The sequence below is a fragment of the Saccharomyces paradoxus genome, chromosome III (assembly GCF_002079055.1).
Source record: "Saccharomyces paradoxus chromosome III, complete sequence".
NCBI lineage: Eukaryota > Fungi > Ascomycota > Saccharomycetes > Saccharomycetales > Saccharomycetaceae > Saccharomyces > Saccharomyces paradoxus.
The window spans coordinates 108557-131903 of NC_047489.1; the positions used below are offsets into that span (position 1 = coordinate 108557).

The 23347-nt window shown below is 40.6% G+C and overlaps 11 protein-coding genes and 2 non-coding genes across 13 annotated transcripts; 5 read left to right on the forward strand and 8 right to left on the reverse strand.

Annotated features, from left to right (window-relative positions):
• Positions 1 to 974: 974 nt before the first annotated feature.
• On the forward strand, positions 975 to 4094 carry KCC4 (serine/threonine protein kinase; the record flags this gene model as incomplete). The annotated part of the gene is made up of 1 exon (XM_033909039.1): positions 975 to 4094. The coding sequence occupies one exon, from the start codon at positions 975 to 977 to the stop codon at positions 4092 to 4094; it is 3120 nt and encodes a 1039-aa protein (XP_033764930.1).
• Positions 4095 to 4261: 167 nt separating this feature from the next.
• On the reverse strand, positions 4262 to 4333 carry SPAR_Ctrna1E. Its single transcript has one exon. It is a non-coding gene; the product is annotated as a tRNA-Glu (tRNA).
• A 1796-nt stretch (positions 4334 to 6129) lies between these two features.
• SPAR_C00440 (uncharacterized protein) lies at positions 6130 to 6507 on the forward strand (the record flags this gene model as incomplete). Its single annotated transcript, XM_033909040.1, has 1 exon — positions 6130 to 6507. The coding sequence occupies one exon, from the start codon at positions 6130 to 6132 to the stop codon at positions 6505 to 6507; it is 378 nt and encodes a 125-aa protein (XP_033764931.1).
• A 593-nt stretch (positions 6508 to 7100) lies between these two features.
• Positions 7101 to 7215, forward strand: SPAR_Ctrna2L. The gene has a single exon. It is a non-coding gene; the product is annotated as a tRNA-Leu (tRNA).
• Positions 7216 to 7577: 362 nt separating this feature from the next.
• On the forward strand, positions 7578 to 8672 carry LEU2 (3-isopropylmalate dehydrogenase; the record flags this gene model as incomplete). Its single annotated transcript, XM_033909041.1, has 1 exon — positions 7578 to 8672. One exon carries the CDS (start codon positions 7578 to 7580, stop codon positions 8670 to 8672), a length of 1095 nt encoding a protein of 364 aa, XP_033764932.1.
• A 360-nt stretch (positions 8673 to 9032) lies between these two features.
• NFS1 (cysteine desulfurase) lies at positions 9033 to 10526 on the reverse strand (the record flags this gene model as incomplete). Its single annotated transcript, XM_033909042.1, has 1 exon — positions 9033 to 10526. The coding sequence occupies one exon, from the start codon at positions 10524 to 10526 to the stop codon at positions 9033 to 9035; it is 1494 nt and encodes a 497-aa protein (XP_033764933.1).
• Positions 10527 to 10885: 359 nt separating this feature from the next.
• On the reverse strand, positions 10886 to 12028 carry DCC1 (Dcc1p; the record flags this gene model as incomplete). The annotated part of the gene is made up of 1 exon (XM_033909043.1): positions 10886 to 12028. One exon carries the CDS (start codon positions 12026 to 12028, stop codon positions 10886 to 10888), a length of 1143 nt encoding a protein of 380 aa, XP_033764934.1.
• Positions 12029 to 12554: 526 nt separating this feature from the next.
• Positions 12555 to 17423, forward strand: BUD3 (Bud3p; the record flags this gene model as incomplete). The annotated part of the gene is made up of 1 exon (XM_033909044.1): positions 12555 to 17423. One exon carries the CDS (start codon positions 12555 to 12557, stop codon positions 17421 to 17423), a length of 4869 nt encoding a protein of 1622 aa, XP_033764935.1.
• Positions 17424 to 17550: 127 nt separating this feature from the next.
• Positions 17551 to 18020, reverse strand: SPAR_C00490 (uncharacterized protein; the record flags this gene model as incomplete). Its single annotated transcript, XM_033909045.1, has 2 exons — positions 17551 to 17864; positions 17933 to 18020. The coding sequence occupies 2 exons, from the start codon at positions 18018 to 18020 to the stop codon at positions 17551 to 17553; spliced, it is 402 nt and encodes a 133-aa protein (XP_033764936.1).
• A 273-nt stretch (positions 18021 to 18293) lies between these two features.
• GBP2 (single-stranded telomeric DNA-binding/mRNA-binding protein) lies at positions 18294 to 19580 on the reverse strand (the record flags this gene model as incomplete). Its single annotated transcript, XM_033909046.1, has 1 exon — positions 18294 to 19580. One exon carries the CDS (start codon positions 19578 to 19580, stop codon positions 18294 to 18296), a length of 1287 nt encoding a protein of 428 aa, XP_033764937.1.
• A 209-nt stretch (positions 19581 to 19789) lies between these two features.
• SGF29 (Sgf29p) lies at positions 19790 to 20569 on the reverse strand (the record flags this gene model as incomplete). Its single annotated transcript, XM_033909047.1, has 1 exon — positions 19790 to 20569. One exon carries the CDS (start codon positions 20567 to 20569, stop codon positions 19790 to 19792), a length of 780 nt encoding a protein of 259 aa, XP_033764938.1.
• A 264-nt stretch (positions 20570 to 20833) lies between these two features.
• ILV6 (acetolactate synthase regulatory subunit) lies at positions 20834 to 21763 on the reverse strand (the record flags this gene model as incomplete). Its single annotated transcript, XM_033909048.1, has 1 exon — positions 20834 to 21763. The coding sequence occupies one exon, from the start codon at positions 21761 to 21763 to the stop codon at positions 20834 to 20836; it is 930 nt and encodes a 309-aa protein (XP_033764939.1).
• Positions 21764 to 21918: 155 nt separating this feature from the next.
• On the reverse strand, positions 21919 to 23076 carry STP22 (ubiquitin-binding ESCRT-I subunit protein STP22; the record flags this gene model as incomplete). The annotated part of the gene is made up of 1 exon (XM_033909049.1): positions 21919 to 23076. One exon carries the CDS (start codon positions 23074 to 23076, stop codon positions 21919 to 21921), a length of 1158 nt encoding a protein of 385 aa, XP_033764940.1.
• Between the last annotated feature and the right edge of the window lie 271 nt (positions 23077 to 23347).

Sequence of the window (23347 nt, forward strand, 5' to 3'; positions counted from 1 at the left end):
CCACTGCCAAGCTGGAGGAAATAGGCAGAAGGCACTAAAAAAAGAGCATAAGAAAGGAAGAAGAAAAGAGAGCCTCCCAGCGCCATCTTAAGAAGGATGCTACTAGCAAGGAGCAGTAAACGACTGGGCGTGGGGGAGTCAAGAGTCGGCCGGATGCTAGAGGCTGCTTATCTATGGGTCGATGAGGCCGTTATTTAGTGCGATGGCACCACTGGGAGTACCATCAACGGCAAAGTTGCAGGTTTTTGCAGCAGATCAGTGCCGCTTAGACGGCGCCATCAAGCGGCACTGAAGAACGGCGCGCCTTTTTTTTCCTTCTATTATGCCGGTTGAGAAAAAAAAAGAAACCAAAAAAAAATGCCGTGGGAGGCACGGATGCAATTTTTTTCAAGGGTCCGTTTTCAGCCGCCGAATGATTAAGGGGTTAGCCGCCGAGCAAAGCCGCCGAGGTATAAAAGAGAGAATACATACCTTCATAAGAAGACAACTTTTAAGATATATCAGGTGCAACTATTAATGTTCTTTTAGACAAGCAAGTTCGTCTGCAAACTGGAAAGGCAGATGGCTTCGAAAATGAAAAAAAATACATTGTATGAGTATTGTTAAGTTCTTGACGTATTATTTTCCGCTACTGTTGCTAACAGGGTTGTTTTTATGAACAGATAACTGTAACATATTTTTCTTACATTTTTTTGGTTATGTTTGCCATTGTGATTTAAGGAAAAGAAGCCATTTCGGCAATGACAATGTATGCTAATATGCTTTCCTGTTAGGGAAAGCATCTCTTTCCGTCTTTTCGCGTAATGTGGAAAAAAACGCGTAATGCAGACTAAGTGAAAGGGCTCTCTTGAAAAACAGAAAATGGAAACTAAAGAGAGGAAGTAAGATTGGATTGTAATAGTAGAGACGGTTATATCATAAACGTGTATAGGCTTGGTAATTGTGCTGACGTAAATCCCTAGAATTACTGCAGTATGACTGTAGCGAATACCGAGACTTATCCTGCTGGTAAACCATCGAGTACTATAGGCCCATGGAAGCTTGGCGAAACGCTGGGCTTTGGTAGCACCGGTAAGGTCCAACTTGCGCAACACGAGCGCACAGGCCAAAGAACCGCTGTCAAAGTAATTTCCAAGTCCATCTTCAAGAATAAGGGGCACCACGGTAACGATGATTCAGTGTTACCTTACAACATCGAGCGTGAAATCGTTATTATGAAGCTGTTAAGTCACCCAAACGTTCTGAGTCTTTATGACGTTTGGGAAACCAACAACAACCTGTACCTTATCCTGGAATACGCGGAAAAGGGAGAACTGTTTAACTTGCTTGTGGACCACGGCCCCTTGCCCGAGCGTGAAGCCATCAAATGCTTTAAACAGATTATTATAGGCGTTTCATACTGCCATGCACTAGGAATAGTACATCGAGATTTGAAGCCGGAAAACCTTTTGCTCGACAGTTTCTATAATATTAAAATTGCGGATTTTGGCATGGCAGCTTTGCAGACAGACGCAGATCTGCTGGAAACTTCTTGTGGGTCTCCTCATTATGCCGCTCCTGAAATCGTATCGGGGCTGCCCTATGAAGGATTTGCCAGCGATGTCTGGTCCTGCGGTGTAATTCTCTTTGCACTGTTAACAGGCAGACTACCCTTTGATGAAGAAAACGGTAACGTTAGAGATTTGTTGTTGAAAGTACAAAAGGGCCAATTTGAAATGCCTGATGACGCCGAAATTTCCAGAGATGCACAAGATCTCATCGGTAAGATCCTCGTCGTAGACCCCTCGCAAAGAATAAAAATAAGAGACATTCTCGGTCATCCACTGCTAAAAAAATATCAAACCATCAAGGATTCTAAAAGTATCAAAGATTTACCTCGTGAAAATACTTACCTATATCCGCTCGCTGACGTGGATAACCATACTAGTGCCTCCATCGATGATTCGATTCTACAAAACCTGGTAGTGCTGTGGCACGGTAGACCCACTGAGGCAATCGTGACTAAATTGAAAGAGAACGGAACCAATAGAGAAAAAGTTTTATATGCCTTACTTTACCGTTTCAAACTGGAATCTGTGAGGGGATCGAATAAGAAGAGCCGTAACAAGACAAAGAAAAAAAAAAAAAATAAAAGATTTAGCACTTTTTCTTCATCGTCATCGCCGTCATTATTATTGAACAAGCGCAGTCTAGAATCTACGCCACGCAAACGTACATCCAAAAGGCATTCCAGGAAATTCTCGTCTAGCAGAAAGAGGTCGTCCTTTATACTGCCCTCCAATCCTACCGACAGTTCTCTAATACCCTTGAGGAGTAGCAAAAGAATTGCACATGCCAATGTAACGTCTGGAACTACCCAGGCAGTACCGGTTAGTATCCTCAATCCTTACAAGAGAAATTCTAAGCGGTCAAGCAAAAGATTATCTTACATGCCCAATTTAAAAAGAGGCTCCGTAACGTCAAAATTGGTATCAAATTTTACTAACCTAATAGATGAAGATGATTGGGAATACATTGAAAAGGATGCAAAGCGAACAAGTTCCAATTTTGCTACATTGATTGATGAAATATTCGAGCCTGAAAAATTTGAATTGGCAAAAAGAGAAAAAGCAGAACTTCAAAGAAAAGTACAGGAGGCAAAGAGGAATGAGTCACTAAATGCGCAGACGAACAACGAAAACGATGTTGGACCCGAAATATCTGATGGAATGAAAGAGTTGAAGAAAATAAATGACAAGGTGTCATCCCCGTTAATAAACTACGAATTTTCACAACAAGAACTACTACAAGATATAGATACCTTACTCACCAACCGTTACCAGCTCTCCTCATATACTAGACCTATTTCGAGACTGGATCCCGGTTTAATGCCTGTTACTAAGACAGTTCCTCATAACATACAAGAAAAAACAGCCCTGCTACAGGATACTGAAAGGAAAATAATAGAAACCATACGCAGATCCAAATTTTTAGGATCGTTACTGAATGTTAGAGGGGGGCTATCCCCAGACAACAATGAATTGGCACCTATTGAAGAGTCACCCATAATTTCAACGACACCACTAATGTTTGATGATCAAAGAAAACCTTGCAGGATATCCGATGTCGAAGTCCCACATTTCACTAGGAAATCGAAACATTTCACTACTGCTAATAATCGGCGCTCTGTTTTATCTTTATATGCGAAGGCTTCAATCAAGGACTTCAACCAGTTTTTAACAAACGGAGATCCTGATTCCCCTCCACGAAGAAGCACTGATAATGACAGTGAGAGTAAAGAACCTGATATAACCGAAGACGTTGCTGATGCAAAAAATATCGAACATGATGAAAATGATAGTAGGTATAGTGGTAGTATGAATAATGATGGTATATTACGTGATGCTCCTCAAGGCGTTGACATACCACAAGAGTACGACATGAATGGCAAAAATCCAACCCAATCTCCAATATCAAAAAGTACAGAGCCTACCCCGGTGGTGAAACTTCCATCTTTGAGTTCGTTTCAAGGGAAGAACGCCAGCGGGCTAGGTCTATACCAAAGGGAGCCTTCCAAAATATCCTTGCCGAGCTTTACTACTAGTATCAGCAACGTCGATGAAGGCATAGAGGATCAGGCGGAAAAGGGAAATAAAGAAGACAAAATCGCCGCTAGCCCAATAAATGATGACATGAACGAAGATGACGTGAACGAAAATAATGACAAGGAGAATGCTCCCAATACGATAAAAAAATCTTCTAACGGTGCATTCTTGAAAAAATTCTCAAAAGGTAAGATCTTAGAACTTGAAATACATGCCAAAATACCCGAAAAAAGACTGTACGAGGGCCTACGTAGACTATTAGAAGGCTGGAAGCAATATGGGTTGAAAACCCTGGGGTTTAACTACACCGATATGATCATAACAGGAAAATTGGCAAATGAAAGTATTTTATTTTTACGTTCCACGCTTTTTGAAATAATGGTTTTACCAAATGGAGACAGTCGAAGCCTAATTAAATTCAATAAAAAAACAGGTTCCACCAAAACACTGACGAAGCTTGCCACCGAAATCCAAATTATCTTACAAAAAGAAGGTGTTTTGGACAAATAATAAAAAAGGGATAATCGATCCCCTTATGGACATTACAATATAAGACCCTTATAGAATTAATATATGTATATATGTAACCACAAAAAAACTCTAATTTTTTAAGTTTTTCGATACTGATCAACAATTTCCAGATATCATCAAATATTTCAATTGCTGGAAAAAAAGAACTCCGATACGGGGAGTCGAACCCCGGTCTCCACGGTGAAAGCGTGATGTGATAGCCGTTACACTATATCGGATTATAAATTGTTAGAATGTTTATTATTGAATAGATAATACCGGAGTGTCTTTGCAGTCCTAAAAGAACGCTTCTTGCGACGTATCTTGTTGTTGAGCGTTGGAACTAGTAGTAATTAAGAGTGCCATGAGTTGCTATGGTAACAATTTAAACGCTTACGTCGTATATTAATGTACACCTCGTATACGTTTAAGTGTGATTGCACCTATTGCAAAAGGAATGTTAAACGAGAAGCTCAGACAATACTGAAGCTGAGTTAAAGATCTATTAGTTGAACATGATATGGTAGGTACATATATGAGGAATATGAGTCATCACATCAATGTATATTAACTACCGGAATCACTATTATATTGGCCATAATTAATATGACCAATCGGCGTGTGTTTATATACCTCTCTTATATAGTAAAATAATATGCATACTTAATTCTTCATTAATACTATTATTAATCTCTAATTATCAACATTGAGAAATAGATGAATAATTGGATAATGGTTGGGATTCCATTGTTGCTAGAGGCTATGATATAGGTATACAGAATATACTAGAAGTTCTCCTCAAGGATCTTGGAATCCACAAAAATGCGTCGATAATTCTACATAATAATATTACTATTTCTTCTTCCGTTTCATATGTTGTCATTCATTATGCTATTACATTATCAATCCTTGCGTCCCAGCCTTCACTAATTTGCTGACTGTTTCTCAATATTTATGTCATCTTCTTACACCGCATCTGATATTATACTACTTAATAGATGATATTAGAATTTCATTCCAACACTATATAAGATCTGAATCTAACTAAAGGGCGGAAGGGCGGAATCTCGGATACAAACTAAATGTTCAGGTATTTATATCTTTCGGGTGCTTCATCTAAGCACCCTCCGCGTTCTGAAATGGAACTGCTAATGTGATACTAGTCTCTGTATTGCTCATTGATTTATTCCCCACGTTTTAATTACGTGTTGGTATATTTGTAACTCGGCTACGAATGAGGTATTTCACCTTGAGGTACAACAAAAAATGTTTTTCTAAAGGATGCTCTAACACGATTAGGGATTTTGATAATCCTAATAAATTGTGTGAGCGGGGATAAACTAATTATTCTGAGAATTATGTAGATAATGAGATATTTATTAGATTCCGTTGCCGTTAAAGGCTCTATTATTAGTGTCGTTAATTAGTAATTGGTATTAATGAAAAATAAATGTTGGCCTTCTAATACTATTGAGATGTACGTATATAACGCGCACCGATTGATTCATCTTAAGAATGACATAATGATCGAGAGACACTCATCAAATTTAATGGAAGCTGAAACGCAAGGATTGAAAATATAATAGGATAAAGAACCACGACATAAAAATGAAGGAAGAAATAGTAATAATATTATATCCCGTATGAAGAACAGAATCCATACAATTATCACAAAGTCCTCCTATTTATCAGGTTGACTCTTACTCCAGGAGGATTTTCTTGCTTTTCTTTTCCCACAGAAATTGAAAAATGAAAGTTTGGCGGCTATTGTTTAAACCCTTCTTCTGGACCCTTTTGAAAAAATGCCAAGGATGCGTAGAGGGGTTTCCCTTCTTGCTGGGGAAACCACAAAAAATCCAATATAGTATCTGATTACGGGATTCATAGCAATACTTGACTTGTCGAGAGTGTTTTCGGCATTTCCTCGAATTACTGTGACAAGTGAAGTAGAAAGAACTTGAGGGCACAAATATCATTCCAGGCACTCGGAAGATCAGTAAAACAAAAGTAGGTTACGCAAAGTTCAATTTTCAAAATGACACCAACTGATGCCGAAGAACTGCGCAGTCCAGTAGTTAGGTCTGATATATCCTTTTTTGATTTAGAATCCAACCACTCAAGCGACTCTGTTCATTTACTTTGCGAAAAATATACCCACAAATTGCCCATCGAAAGTGAATCGCAAACCACGTTCAGACTTACCCCAATAAAACAGAAATTATACAAACAGAATACTTTATATGTACCGTTGACTCTCAAGCAACGGTTTGTCTTATTTACTAAATGGATGAGGAGTATCTGGGCCAGGGTGCCAAGCTGTAAGCCAAATAAATATACCAAAGTTGCTTTTGCCTTAGCCGTGCTGACCCCGTTGGCTATTTGGATTTTTTATATTGACTTTCATTTAACATGATACAGCGATCGTTCTGTTGGAAAAAAAAATCAACTATCGCCGTCTATTAACCATGTTGGAGTAAGAATCAGCTATAACCTATTGATTAGTATTCATAGTACTCGTGTATTATCTTATACGGCGCAAGAAGATGATATAAATGATGAGAAACATGTTGGAATGAAATTCTAATATCATCTATTTAATATTATATTATAATATGCGGTGCAAGAGGATGGCATAAAGATTGAGAAACAGTCATCCAATCTAATGGAAGCTGAAATGCAAGGATTGATAATGTAATAGGATAATGAATGACAACATATAAAAGGAAAGAAGATAAAATAATAACACTATGTAGAACCATCGATTCCCTTTTGTGGATTCCTATATCCTCGAGGAGAACTTCTAGTATATTCTATATACCTAATATTATAGCCTTTAGTAACAATGGAATCCCAACAATGATCTAATTACCCACGTAGTTCTCACTTAACATTCACCAATTTCTCAAGATACATAGAAATAGAAGAACAAGTTTAAGTTTATAGATCTGAACTTCCTTTAATATTCGGTTAAGTAAATTTGATACGTCACATTTTCAACAAATAAGTGGTTGTTTGGCCGAGCGGTCTAAGGCGCCTGATTCAAGAAAACATCTTGACCGCAGTTAACTGTGGGAATACTCAGGTATCGTAAGATGCAAGAGTTCGAATCTCTTAGCAACCATTGTTTTTCTTTTTTTCTCAACACAAAGAAAACGCAGTGGGGCGCTATCGCACAGAATCAGATTCAAATACTGGAATTTTTGTTAAAGCTCAGAGATCGCCTGACGCATATATCTTAATGAAATGAAAAAGTGGGAGAAAAAAGGAAAGCTGGGAGCGCCGGAACCGGCTTTTCATATAGTACAGAATTAGTGCTCATGACTAAATGCTTGCATCACAATACTTGAAGTCGACAATATTATTTAAGGACCTATTGTTTTTCTCCAATGGATGGTTGGCAATCTTTCTACTTTCTAAATATTCTTGACCTTTTTCCACTACACCAGGAAATATATATACGTACAGTAAGGTTATACTATTCTAATGTCTGCCCCTAAGAAGATCGTCGTTTTGCCAGGTGACCATGTTGGTCAAGAAATCACTGCGGAAGCCATTAAGGTTCTCAAAGCTATTTCTGATGTTCGTTCTAATGTCAAATTCGATTTTGAAAATCATTTAATTGGTGGTGCTGCTATCGATGCTACAGGTGTTCCACTTCCAGATGAGGCGCTGGAAGCCTCCAAGAAGGCTGATGCCGTTTTATTAGGTGCTGTGGGTGGTCCTAAATGGGGTACTGGTAGTGTTAGACCTGAACAAGGTCTACTGAAAATCCGTAAAGAACTTCAATTGTATGCTAACTTGAGACCATGCAATTTTGCATCCGACTCTCTATTAGACTTATCTCCAATCAAGCCACAATTTGCTAAAGGTACTGATTTCGTTGTTGTCAGAGAGCTAGTGGGAGGTATCTACTTTGGTAAGAGAAAGGAAGACGACGGGGATGGTGTTGCCTGGGACAGTGAGCAATACACCGTTCCTGAAGTGCAAAGAATTACAAGAATGGCTGCTTTCATGGCCCTACAACATGAACCACCATTGCCTATTTGGTCCTTGGATAAAGCCAATGTTTTGGCCTCCTCAAGACTATGGAGAAAAACTGTGGAGGAAACCATCAAGAACGAATTCCCTACATTAAAGGTCCAACATCAATTGATTGATTCTGCCGCTATGATTCTAGTCAAGAACCCAACTCACTTGAATGGTATTATAATTACCAGTAACATGTTTGGTGATATCATCTCCGATGAAGCCTCTGTTATCCCAGGTTCTTTGGGTTTGTTGCCATCTGCGTCCTTGGCTTCTTTACCAGACAAGAACACTGCATTTGGTCTGTACGAACCATGCCATGGTTCTGCTCCAGATTTACCAAAGAATAAGGTTAACCCTATCGCTACTATCTTGTCTGCTGCAATGATGCTGAAATTGTCATTGAACTTGCCTGAAGAAGGTAAAGCCATTGAAGATGCGGTTAAAAAGGTTTTAGATGCAGGTATTAGAACTGGTGATTTAGGTGGTTCCAACAGTACCACCGAAGTCGGTGATGCTGTCGCCGAAGAAGTTAAGAAAATTCTCGCTTAGAAAGATTCTCTTTTTTATGATATTTGTACATAAACTTTATAAATGAAATTCATAATAGAAACGACACGAAATTACAAAATGGAATATGTTCATAGGGTAGAGCGAACCTATATATGCAGTGTACATACATTTATCAAGAAGGAGAAGAAAGAGGGCAAATAAAGGGATCCAGGTAAGCAAATTGCCGTTAATGGCTTAACGTGATAGGGAAAAAAGAATTGCTCTTAACATTAATATTAACAAGGAGGAGTGCATCACACAAAAAAAAGAAAGGTGTAACAGAAAATCATGAAACTATGATTTCTAATTTATATATTGGAGGGTTTTCTCTAAAAAAAAAGAAATACAACAAAAAAACACTCAATGACCTGACCATTTAATAGAATTTAAGTCAATACCTTCTTGAACCATTTCCCATAATGGTGAAAGTTCCCTCAAGAATTTTACTCTGTCAGAAACGGCCTTAACGACATAGTCGACTTCCTCCTCGGTGCTAAATCTACCGATACCAAATCTGATGGAAGAATGGGCCAATGCATCGTCCTTACCCAACGCATGTAAAACATAAGAAGGTTCTAAGGAAGCGGATGTGCAGGCTGAACCCGAGGATAATGCGATATCCCTTAGGGCCATCAATAAAGACTCACCTTCCACATAGGCGAAAGAGACGTTGATACAACCTGGATAACGATGATCTGGAGATCCGTTCAACGTGGTATGTTCAGCGGATAATAGACCTTTCACTAGTTTATCGGACAGTCTTTTGATGTGAGCTTGATCGTTGTCAAATTCTTTCTTCATCAATCTTGCAGCTTCACCGAACCCCGCTACCAATGGAGGTGCCAAAGTACCTGATCTTAACCCTCTCTCTTGGCCACCGCCGGATAGTAAAGGTTCTAATCTAACTCTTGGTCTTCTTCTTACATAGATTGCACCGATACCCTTTGGACCGTAAATCTTGTGAGATGAAATTGATAGTAAATCGATGTTCATTTCGTTAACATCAATGTGAATCTTACCGTAAGCTTGTGCAGCATCCGTGTGGAAGTAGATCTTATTCTTTCTGCAAATTGCACCAATTTCTGTAATGGGTTGAATGACACCAATTTCATTATTAACAGCCATAACAGAGACGAGACAGGTATCTGGTCTGATGGCATCTTCCAATTCCTTCAAATCGATGAGGCCTTGATCGTTCACATTTAGGAAAGTGACTTCAAACCCTTCCTTCATCATTGCTCTTGCAGCCTCCAAAACACACTTGTGTTCCGTTCTAGTGGTGATGATGTGTTTCTTAGTCTTCTTGTAAAATCTTGGGACACCTTTGAGAACCATATTATTAGATTCGGTTGCCCCCGACGTAAATATTATTTCCTTAGGGTCTGCATTGATCATCTTGGCTACGTGAGCTCTAGCATTCTCCACAGCAGTATTTGTTTCCCAACCGTAAGAGTGAGTGTTCGAATGAGGATTACCATAAAGTCCCGTATAAAACTTCAGCATGGTATCCAAAACCCTAGGGTCTGTTGGAGTAGTGGCTTGCATGTCAAGATATATGGGACGGGTACCAAAACCAGTGTTTTCTTGATAAGCATGGCTCATCGCAGTGCTACCAGAAGCTACTACGGCATCAGGGGTGGTCCCTGATGCACTAGCACGGGCACTAGCCTGTGCTTTTGCAGCAGCCTGAATATCGGTATGGGTTTCTAGTGAGAAATTGTCGTCCAATTTCACGCCCGCTGCAGGAGGAGAATAAAATCTCCTGCTTACCAAACATGCCCTGTATGTGGCAGATGGGACGTTGTAAAGTGGAGATAATTTTGTTATCGATCTTGTAGCAGTTGATTTCAGCATCTTCCAGTTATGCAGTACTTCCTTCGTGTTGGCGGTATCTCTTACTGAATATGTTGTGTATGAAATAGAAGGTTTAGCACACCAGCGAACTCTATCGTCCTTTCCTCCAAGTGAGTGATAAGATAGTCATCATAAATCCCTGGGCGATGGCCTTATTATTTGTCAGCGACCATATCCAAAATGGGTAGGTCACTTTTAACGAGTGCGGGTAATAGGGTGCGTAATGGCTTTGCAGTACATAAATACACAAAACTACTACGATGTATATATCTGTTGCTATTCACGTTATCCACTATCACGAATAGTTCTCTTGGAGATTGGTATTCCCAGTTGAAGGCAGTTTTGCTTAGCGTTTTGTGCTATCTGCTCGTAACCACGGTCTTTTTGCCCAGTCTTTTCCGGCGGGCATACTTCATGATGAAACTGTCTATTTTCATACCTCTTGAATTCAGTTCTTCGATTAAAGGCTTGATATCTTCTAAATTCCACTGTGATTGTAGCCTAAACAGGACCTTAAACCGCTCTTTGGGGTCCATCGGAAGTGTGCTTCTCGCTATATACTGAACGGTCTTATCGGTAGGCTTGAAATGGTAGCCTCGGAGCATGTCAATGTCAATGTCACAGGGGAAGAAAGGCGGAAAAAGAGACTTCCATTTAATGAGAAATTCATCAATTGGCATACTTATCCCGGAAACGTATTTCCTTAGCGCCTGAATCCCGTACCACTGGGCTATAAACGGTATTCTCAAGCGCCACGTATTTTCTTCGGCCTCTTGCTCTTGGACAGCAAATTTATTCAGCACTGTTTCGATAATTTCTCTTGTATATGGATTGAACTCGTCCTCAATGTCCTTCCCCACCGCGTGATAAGTGTCCTGAACATGCAGGTGTTGTAGATCGAGTGATTCTGCCATTACACTCATCAGCATTACATGCAATGCTTTGAAAAGGAAGTCTTGTGAAAGAATACACAACACGCCATCTTTTACTGACCCGCCAATCTTACGCCATTTTGATATACCTTCTAGCGCAGAGCATGGTGAGTCCTCTAGTAGTTCTTCCAGGGTCGTGATAACCTTTGTAGACGACCTCTTCGCGATTTTATCGGAGAATTCTAGTTCTCCGTTGTATATTGGCACTGCATTCAAGTTCAATTCACCCTGCGCCTCTCTGGTCTCAAATTCTGATTCGGTCTTGGCGAATCCCACGACGTCCATGTACGGCTTGGACAGTCCAAACAACAGCGTCTCGTCAAAAGTAATGGGTTGTTCAGGAACAAATTCTTTCATTAGTAGAACTGTATTTGAATGCTTCCGCTGCTTCAGTACCCAAGTCTTGTCGTGCGAACACAGCACAACCTCCGACTTGTCTTTGTCCAATGATTTGAACCTTAGCTGCTTATTTTGTGCAGGATCCTGTATTACGTCCAGCAACTCTGGTGTTAACTGGATGAGCTTATAGGATGAATCATATTCTGGCGCGGAATGTAGGTTGATGGACATGGTACACGATCACTAGCTACTAATTTCTTGCGGGTTTCTAATCTTCACCCATAGTGTTTTGTTAATCTTTTTTTTCCACTTTTTCCAGGTTATACTATACGCTGCTTATTGAAGCAATCAATAAGAAACTCCACAGCATGGAAGGACAAAGCAAACAAACCGGCTACCACCAGAATATTGTTGCTGCTGTATGTTTGTAGCTATCTTGGTCACCATCGTGGTGGTCTTTATCACATGTATATGATTAGCAGAAGAAACCCTAAGCTATAATTAGGTCATTGGGAGCGGATACCGGCCGCCAAGACCTAGGGTTTTGCTCGAGAAATTTTAAGAAGGTAAATAAAAACAATGGTAAACAAAGGCTTTAATCTTCAATGGCGGAGATTTATCTTATTGTGCATAGTAAGAACGCCACTAGTTTGATCTGCATTTGAATTCTCCTGCTGCTACCTGCTTCTCATTTGCGTGTTCGCGCTACGTCGATTGTTACCTGGTTTGCTAAAAGAGTACAGTCTATACCTCATCAATGGAGAAAGACCTGTCGTCTCTCTACTCTGAGAAGAAGGACGGAGAGGACCATGAAGCCCCATTTAACATCAAATTATCCAAATCCGTTCTCGTGACCACGCCGCAAAATAGCCATTCACTGTTAGATGATAACAAATCGCTCTCACAATGGACAGATGATGTGTTCACTCAATCGGTATTTTATCACGGGTCAGACGACTTGATATGGGGAAAATTTTTTGTCTGTGTGTACAAGTCGCCTAGCAACAATAAGTTGAACGCTATAATATTCGACAAATTGGGAACGTCATGCTTCGAATCCGTGGATGTATCTACTGGTTCGCAGTACTATCCGGCCATTGAGAATTTGAGTCCAAGTGATCAGGAAAGTAATGTTAAGAAATGCATTGCCGTCGTGCTGCTACAGCGCTACCCGTTGCTTTCGCAATCAGACTTATCGCAAATCTTGTCCAACAAATCGGAAAATTGTGACTACGATCCCCCTCACGCTGGAGATTTGGCTAGCAGTTGCCAATTAATAACTGCAGTCCCTCCAGAAGATCTAGGGAAGCGCTTCTTTACATCAGGGCTTCTGCAAGATAGATTTGTCAGTTCTGCCCTGCTGGATGTTATTTATGAAAACAGCGAATCCACCATCGAGTTGAATAATAGGCTGGTATTTCACCTTGGTGAACAACTTGAGCAACTTTTTAATCCAGTGACAGAATACTCACCAGAACAGACAGAGTACGGTTACAAGGCTCCAGATGATGAACTACCTACGGAATCAGATGGCGATCTTGTGAAGGCCATTTGCAACGAGCTATTGCAATTACAAACAAATTTTACTTTCAGCTTGGTAGAATTTTTGCAAAAGTTCCTGATCGCCTTGAGAGTCAGAGTACTGAATGAAGAAATTGATGGATTATCTACTACAAAATTGAACCGACTCTTCCCGCCCACAATAGACGAAGTCACGAGAATCAATTGCATCTTTCTAGACTCGTTGAAAACAGCAACCCCTTACGGTTCCCTCGAAGTGCTCAAAGCATGCAGCATTACCATTCCTTATTTCTACAAGGCATACACAAGACATGAAGCAGCCACGAAAAAGTTCAGCAAAGATATTAAGTTGTTCATCAGGCATTTCAGCAATGTAATTCCAGAAAGAGAGGTTTACACGGAAATGAAAATCGAAAGCATAATTAAGGGACCCCAGGAAAAACTGCTGAAGCTAAAGCTTATTATAGAGAGACTGTGGAAGTCAAAGAAATGGAAACCGGAAAATCAGGAAATGGCCAAAAAATGCTACGACAATATTATAGATGTCATCGATTCATTTGGAAAGCTGGACTCCCCGCTCCATTCCTATAGTACAAGAGTATTCACTCCATCGGGAAAAATTCTCACAGAATTAGCCAAGTGCTGGCCTGTGGAACTACAATACAAATGGTTGAAAAGAAGGGTAGTTGGTGTGTATGATGTAGTGGATTTAAATGATGAAAGCAAGAGAAATTTACTGGTCATATTCAGTGATTATGTGGTTTTCATCAATATACTAGAGGCAGAAAGTTATTACACTTCAGATGGGTCAAACAGGCCCTTAATCTCAGATATTTTAATGAACTCATTGATCAACGAAGTCCCATTACCCTCCAAGATCCCTAAGTTGAAAGTGGAACGTCATTGCTACATAGATGAGGTTCTGGTTTCCATATTGGACAAAAGCTCTCTGCGTTTTGATCGCTTAAAGGGAGAAAATTCTTTCTCAACGGTATGCAAATTGTCCTCTACTTTTATCTCTTCTTCGTCGGTGGCTGACTTGATTACAAAGGCTAGAATTTTGGAAAAAGATACTGCATTTCATCTATTTAAAGCTAGTAGAAGTCATTTCACATTGTATTCTACTGCTCACGAGCTTTGCGCTTATGATGCCGAAAAAATAAAATCAAAATTTGCCTTATTCCTGAACATACCACCATCCGAGGAGATATTAGAAGCCAACAAACTTCATTTGGCTTTGTTTGCAAGATTTCGTAACAATGGTGATAGCGATAACCTCGTAATCTTGGACATCTTAACCAAACATGAGAATAAACATATAGAAGTCACTTCTGATAACATCGTTTTCACCATAATTAATCAATTGGCCATTGAGATACCGATATGCTATTCTTCTTTGAAGTCATCCATGGCCGAAGATTTACTCTGTGTAAATGAGAATTTGGTAAAGGATTTAGAACGTCAATTGAAAGAGGTCAAGGGTCGTTCAACGAACGAACATAAGGCTATTGATAGCAATGTTTCCAATGCATCTACCTTTGATGCTACTCACGAGAAGAAAAGATCATACGGCACCATAACAACATTCAGAAGCTATACAAGCGACTTAAAGGACAGCTCATCAGGCAATAAAGGTAAACTTACAAAGGGGACTAAGGAAATTTCACCAGTGAAACCCACAAAAAAGCCCGCGAAAAAGCCAAGAGAAGTTCAAAAGAAGACCAAAACAGAGGCCTCTAAGGCAGGCCATATGAAAAAGAAACCCCCCAAGAAAAGTAAAGGATTTTTTGGTGTGTTAAAAAATGTTTTTGGAAATAAAAGCAAGAGTAAGCCTTTACCAGTTCAGAGGGAACCTAAAAAAATTCCACAAAGACACCCTAAATCACCAGTGAAGAAGCCGACAACCTTAGAAAAAAAGTCTTCCTCTAAAAGGGCAGTCGTTGCATCGTCCAAAATTGAAAAAAAAAGCAATTCTTCTTCCACAAAAGAATCGCAAAGTGCCAAATCTTCTCTTGAAGCCGTTGAATTCAAATCTCGTGATTTAATCGAAAAATCACCTGATGTTGAAAAAGGCCCACATCCTCAAGAAAATACCAGGATATCTTCAGTAGTAAGGGACACCAAATTTGCCTCCTACATTCCCTTTCAACCTGTGGAGCCAAAAGCGGACCAAAGCATAAAACAAGGCAACCCTTCTAATTTTGCAGACGTGGAAAGATCTGCGTCTTCTCATCCTGAAAAACCGGATGTTGAGACAGAAGATCAAATAAAGGAGAAGGCGGCGGAATCGTCACAAGTTCACGGGAAAGAAGAACTGCCGGACCTTGCCGAGATGGCTACGACAAATAGAGTCCCGGCAATTCTGACTGGGGATCAAAATATTGATACCCAAAGTGAAGCTCTGCGTGCGGAAGATGTGGCAAACGTAGATGATAATAATGAAAACAGACAGAATGAAAGTAGAGTGTTTAATGATGACCTCTTTGGTGACTTTATTCCTAAGCGTTCCGGTAGCGAACAGGACAACATTAGCGGCTCGAACAGTTTGTTTCCAGAGGGAGAGATTCTCCAAAAAAAAGGCGTAATAAATCCAAACTCTAATATGTCTTCCAGAACTGATGACGATGCATCTACATTGACGCAGAAATTCTCTTCACGAGCAGATAAAACGCCGACTGAAAATCCTTATGATTTAAAAGATACCAACAATGAATCGAAGGACGTAATATTAGGAGAAGATCACAAAGACAAAGCGACAGCGGAAGAAACGACTAAACCAAAAAACCTAGTGGAAAAAAGAGCAGAACGGAAAGAAATATTCCCCACTATTCCCAGGTTAGTGCCGCCAGCCTCAAAAATAAACTTTCAAAGATCACCATCCTATATTGAGCTCTTTCAAGGTATGAGGGTTGTTTTAGATAAGCATGATGCTCATTATAACTGGAGACGCTTGGCTAGTCAAGTCTCCTTGAGCGATGGACTAAAAGTTAATACTGAGGACGATGCGCCAATCGCAAATAAATCTCATGGCGATATCAACGCAGAAAGAATGACTCAAATTTCTGAAGCGGTTGAGGATGAAATGCAGCAACCTATCCCAACTTATTTACCTAAGGGGGATTTATGTGACTCGAGTATTGAAAACGGAGATGACAAATTCTTCGAAATTGAGGAGAAACTCAAGGAAGAATTGAAGGGCAGCAAAACCGTTAATGAAGATGCCGGTAGTAATAACCTACCTCATTCTATCCCAAAAATTGAGAAGCCGCCAGCATTCAAAGTTATTAGAACATCGCCTGTAAGAATTATTGGTAAGACCTTTGAAGATATTAGAAAGAATGAAAATGCTTCTCCATCTGATCTTTCATTCACTTATGACACTCATAATGAGGATGAACCTGACAAAAGACTGATGGAGTTAAAATTTCCGTCCCAAGATGAAATTCCAGACGACAGGTTCTATACTCCAGCAGAGGAACCCACTGCTGCATTTCCAGTGGAGGAACTCCCAAAGACTTTGCGAAATGTTGACATTACAACTTCTAATAACAAGAGTACAGATGATAAGTTGAATAAGAGTATTGAACAAAACCCTACCGAACTGTTGGATGATTTAGAATTCAGTTCATTTAATATAGCATTTGGAAATACCTCGATGAGTACTGATAATGTTAAAGATTCATCCGATTCGAGTTCGAATAAAACAGTATCAGAAAATGCTACGAAAGTTCAAGAGTCTCCTAGTGGACCGTTAATCTATGTTTTGCCCCAAAGTTGCACAAAGCGTGAGAAAGAGGGATTCCTTCGAAAGAAGGAAAATAACGAGCCCATTTGGGTTTCTCCTAGCAAAATTGACTTTGCTGATCTAAGTAGGAGAACGAAAGCATTGACACCAGAACGTAACACTGTTCCTTTGAAAAACAACGACGGTAGAACATATAAAAATGTTGAAGGTGGGTCTATCGGCAACATGACAAATATATTGTTATCTAAAGATGCTTCATACGCATATCTGACAGATTTTGTTGCGTTAAGTGATAAAGAAGATGGGGATGGGAAGGAGAGTTACGTGCTCGACGGCCCAGAGAGACTGAAATTTTATTGAGTGAGTTTATTGATTTTTTTTCTTTTAATCTAATGCAATATATACATTTACATAAAATATGGACAAATAAGAAAAACAGGGAAAAACCTCCCTTTTAAGTAAAGCTGAATATTTAAGATGCCTTCACCTATTTATCAAAGGTGAAAGCTTTTGGGTCAATAGGGGTCCCATCGGGGGCAATACCATTTTGGCCGAACTTTCTTTCCATGTATAGTAGTCTAGCCTTATCGAAATCTATATTATCATTTTCCATAATTTTTTTAATCTCGTTTTTGGAAATATCATCCAGGCCACCTCTTGCGTCATTACTGTTCTCTGAGATAATATCAAAATTGCGTGAATGGAGACCATTTTCTAGATCGTCAGCAAAGGAATCATTTAAACGTATACGCCTGTTGAAGCGCGATTGTATTCTTGAACGCAGTGCACGAAATTTGTCGGCTGTTACAGTTGTTAGTATTCTAGGTACGGTTTTCACTTTGCATTCTCAAATATCCAGGTATACATACCAACTTTGGTTTTCCGGTGTGCCATAAGAAGACATAAGGACAATAGTACAACCCAGGCGAGTAATTTGAGATAGAATAAACCCCGCATTTTTGTACTTGCAATTCTTGGAAATTGACTGTATTGCCTTTTTTCTTTTAGCAGGTGGCAGTTTATATATATTCAATTCTAGATACCCTTTTTTTTTTTCGCTTTTCGCACCTCATCGCTGGAGGTGTTCTTTTGCAGGGATTAAATAAGGTTATCCTTTTTGGCCCAAGCGATAAATATAAATATGTAGGCTGTTTATAACCCCGCTCGCATTCTTATTATTTATATGTTATCATAAAGTACACAGGTCATGGTTTGGTTGATGCTTAAGCTTTAATCACGTCTGGCATAAGAGATCTGTAAACTACAACCACCATAATTATAATTATTTAATTTTTGAATACAAAAATCTGCATCTACTAAATTTTCATATTCTACAACAGCAACACCAGTCGGTTGGCCATTTTCTTGTGGTTTCAACTCCGCGTTATTAATTTTGCCGATAGGTCCAAACAAGTCGAATAAATCACTTCTTGCTGTTGAGAATGGTAAATTACTACAATAAATGAAACAATTTCTATCCCCACCTGGGTTGACACCTTCAGTGAACTTTGCTGCAGTTTCATCAATCTGGACGGTGACATCTTGCACAAGATCTGGTTCAGCATCCCTTGTATCTCCAAGGTCTTCGCGCCCTTGATTATAACGATCATTGTTATTTCTCTTATTGAAACGGCCTTCTCTAACTTCCAAAACTCTACCTTCCACTTCTACACCATTGAATGTATCGATAGCTCTGATCATTTCATCTTTGGTAGGGTAGATGACGGATCCGAATCCTCTTGAAAATCCGTTGAAATCCAATTCAACATCGGCACGTAAGACATGACCACATTCTTTAAACATATCTTTTAAGGATTGCCAATTTATAGAATACGGTAAATTGATGATGAATACTTCAAACCCGTTATCTATTTCTTCCCTAGTAGCTTTCTTAGAAAATTCCTTGGCAGCTTCAGGAGGAGGATTATCCTGTCTTACCATTAACTTGCGATCCATGAAAAGCGCACCGTCGAACTTCGATATGGCGTCTTGAACAGATTCGTTATTGGTAAATTCTACAGTCCCCATACCACGGTGATGGCCCTTTGATGTAATAATGTCAGCTTCTACGACTTCGCCCACCGTACCAAACAATTCTTTAAGGTCTTCAGGGGTACAATCGAAGGTTAAGTTTCTCACAAAAATACTGTTTTCAAAATTTCTCTTGGTCGCATCAAATTGCCTTTCTAAGTCTCTTTCAACAATTGGGCCCAAAGTACGACCCCTACCGCCACCGCGTCCCCCTCTGAATGATCTGTTTCCCCCTCTACCACCACGGCCTCCTCGGCGAGGAGGCCAGTTTCTATCATCGTGGTAACGGCTGCCACCGTAACTTTGGTCGTATCGATCATTGAAACGGGAGCCTCGGTCACGTCTCTGGCGACGATTGCCATTATCACTATTTCTACTAATATCGTTATAATCATCGTATCTGTCGCGATCATCGCTCAAACGACGACGTACAGGTGATCTTGATCTACTCCTATCATTGCCGTACATTCCTAGTTCTCTTTCCATCTTGGCGAAAAAATGCAGCTGATGTTTGTTTCCTTTTCGCCCAAAGCTTATTTCTATTGGGAAATCCTCAATATAATCGAATTCTTTCAAGTTTTCATTTTTTTTCAATTTTTTTCATTTTGAAGTGAAAAAATCACATCCGACGAAAACAATAACGACAAACATTATGAGAAGAACTCACGTCATGTAGCAATTATTAACCAACATCGCTATTTCCTTGCTAGGTTGGCCGAAATCGTTGGCGAAGGAAGTACTAGGCGGCGGGTGACTTCTGTCTCCTTGTCCACTTCTTCTTCGCCGTCAAATCGAAGCCTGCAAGTGCCGTCTCTCTTGGTTCCGATGACAATTGCAGGATAAAAAGTAGTAGTTTCAGGATATCTTGCCAGAACCTTAGTACCTGGCGGGTAGTTTTTGGTGGGAAATCCTGGTGGGATCAACAATAATTCCTTCCAATTACATTTATAGACCTTGCCTGAATTGCCTAATTCATCAGGTTCAGGGTCTCTCACTTCAAACCGTGTACCATCTGCTACTATTTTGAGCACTTCACATTGTATCCATTCGCCATCGGCACTGCCCCTTCTGGGTTTATAAGCAACCTCCGAGCCCACCAAAATAGGTGCATTTGGATTGTACTCACTGGTCCAGTACGATCTGCCAACTTTCCCCACAGCTTTTTTGCCTTGCGACGATGGCATACCCGTCCCTTCTCCTTCTTCTATATCTTCAGCATTTTCCTCACTCTTTTCCTCTCGTGGCTGATTCAACATTAAGGACAAATTGGAACGCACATTGTCAAGGATGCGGTGCACTCTGTTGACGTTTTCCATGTGTTCTTGAAAAGTGGTGAGATGCAATTGCAGCTGATCCTTTGACATATTAAGGAAGTTTAGTTTTTTCGTTTGCAAGTCATCATCGAATGGAATGACCTCGTTAGCATTGTATATGTCTTGCAAGGATGACACCACAACATCCCAATATCCGTCCATAATAAGAAAGGTGACCGTGTGTTTTACTATGAAAAACTCCCCCCCACTTAGAGAAGCCACCAAGGTATTGTGTCTTTAACCTTTTTCGTATCTGGCAAAATCGAAGAGGAAAGCAAAAAACCAAAAAAAAAAAATAATTTAGTAACGCGTCACCTCGTACAAACGTACAAGTATAGCAACTTATGAGTAGATAGGCTCATGATTATAGATACGTTATATAGATGTATAGAGAAGGATCCCGAGGGTGACTGCTAGGCCAAGAGACTAACCAGGTGGCAGTTGAGAAATGTCGACGATTTCGCTGATCTTTTCGTCTTCGTCGGCAGCTTCTTCGGTGCTTGTCTTCAATGGAGTCCTTGGCAATGCCATCATACCGCTTCTTGCACACTCTAGGACACCGAATGGCTCAACCAACTTTAAGAAGGCAGAGATACGTGTGGGTTTCGCAGATAATTCCACGATACAGCTTGTTTCGCTGATGTCAACGACACGACCTCCGAAGTTGTTGATCAAGTTGGTGATATCGTTCAAATGCTCGTGCTTCAACCTTAATACTTCACTGGCGGGCAAGTTTGCAGGATGAAATTGCTTTTCTCTGATTTCGGCGACCAATTCTTGGGAGTCGGCGGCGCCAGCATTGGTGGAGGTGTGGTGGTGCAATAGTAGATCTTCAAAATATTCAGTACCCAATAGAGAGATTCTGGCCATGACTAGCTCTCTTTTAATGATCTCGGAATTGGTATAGTCTAGGACGGCATAAACGGGGACCAAGTCTTCGATTTGTCTGCGTGCTTGCTCAATGACGCCGTCTTGTCCTTGCAAGACAATGGTCATTCTACTTAGATCTTTGACCTCAGTATTGCAAACGACCAACGAATCAATGTTAAAGCCTCTGGCAGCTAACGTACCCGAGACCCTGGACAAGACACCGGGTTCATTTTGCACCAAACAGTTCAAGACATGTTGTTTTCTTGGTTGACGGGAAGGTGCTGGTGTCTCGTAAATGATGGATGAAACGGCGCTGTTGGCATTCCAGGAAGGAGTGTCTAATGTGGGCAAGGGGGGCCTTGCTGCGTGTCTGTGCATCTGCTTGTAAGCCAACGCGGAGGTCGACGAGGAACTGCAACGCACCATAGTGGCACATGAAGAAGCAACCACTTTGCGGTGGCCGCTTTGCAATAACGATCTCAGCATTAGAAAGACTGGGTTAGTGAGCTCAGATGTTTCCGGAGGTTCTGTATATACAAACTATGTACTTCGATATATACCATTCTCCGTTCTTCGTTTGGTAGAAGTTAGAAAATATTTTTTGTTTTCGATGCCATTTCGGCGATGCGAAAGAAAGTGAGTCACGATAACGGTGAGGTGATTCGTTGGATATGCCATCGCACAAGGAATTGCTGGCGTGCTAACTCACGTCCTTGCTTAACAAAAGTATCGAGGGGGATGGTGCCACGGTGCAGCATCCTAGATAGACACTCAATGGTGTCTGTGAGAGCGTAGTCCTTGGCAACGAGGTTGTACAACTGATTGAGTCCATCTGTTTGTGCTATTGCTATAGAGTTCACGTCCTCGTCGTCGACACGCGACGTGGAGCCAAACTGTTGGACTTTGGCCCTTTCGGCGGTCAGGCTGTCTATCTGCGCATTTAGCGAGTGCATGGTCTGCTCGATAGCCTGCTCAACGGCTCGTAGATGGTTCTTGTCGACGGCGATCATTTCATGAAATCTGGCGACAGATTCTTGCATAATGGTCTGTCTCGTCAGTATCTTGTCCGCTACATAGCCTATATCCTCTCTGTATAACTCATTGACTACGGATTGTAAGTTTTGTAGCATTTCGTGATGGTTGGTTAGGGAAATATCCGTATTGTCCATGTCCATAAGGTCCAGTGCGTTGGATGGCGGTTGAGGTGGTGGAGGTGGAGGCAATGGCGGTTTTAAGTGTGAGGACTTGGGCTTCGGGGGTAGTGGGGGAGTGGTTCGCGCCAGTTGGAGCTGTGTGTTGGGTTTGGGCGGTAGACTGGGCACGCGATCTTCCGCCGGCTCATTTAAGAGACTGATTAATTCTTGTACGACCATTATAAGGTTCATCGCGGCAGGATCCCAACAGTCGACTATAGGCAGTGCGATCCAGCCATTAGAGTTAATGTATTTTTGAATGGGCAAGGAACTACTGATGGTGTTCATGTCGAAATTTTCCAAGTCTATACTTATAAAGGGAGGTTTTACCGGGTACATACTAGGCACCCACATGATCACAGGGATGCTATTAGGAGATGAGCCATTCCCACCAGTTCCAACGGTACCATATATGGATAACAGCAATTGCGGAGTGCCGTCGGAGTGCGTAAATACCCTTGTTCTTGGCCTTAAACTATGGAAATTGTCCAGTAGCGCCAAAGAATCGTGGAAAGTTGTTCTTCCGTCGTTATAAATGGGCTGGATGACCTTGAACAGCCAATTGACCACTGCCTCGGGAACAGAGATCTTGCCGTTTGCAGACATCGTTGCTCTTTACTCCCTCCCTTTTCTTGACCGTCATGATATTAACTGCTCACAAAATTTTACCGTGGGTTTTTATTCTCGCTCTGTGAAAAAAGACTACTACATTTTTTGACCTTTTATCTATACTTTAAGAAACAAAGGACCAACGAATAATAAAGAACAAAGAGCAATGAGTAGTTTGTATGTGTCATAATATCTTCTATCCGCTTCCCTTTCCCTTCTTCTTCCTCTACTAACTCGTCTGTGTGTCCAATTTAGCTATACTGTTGTT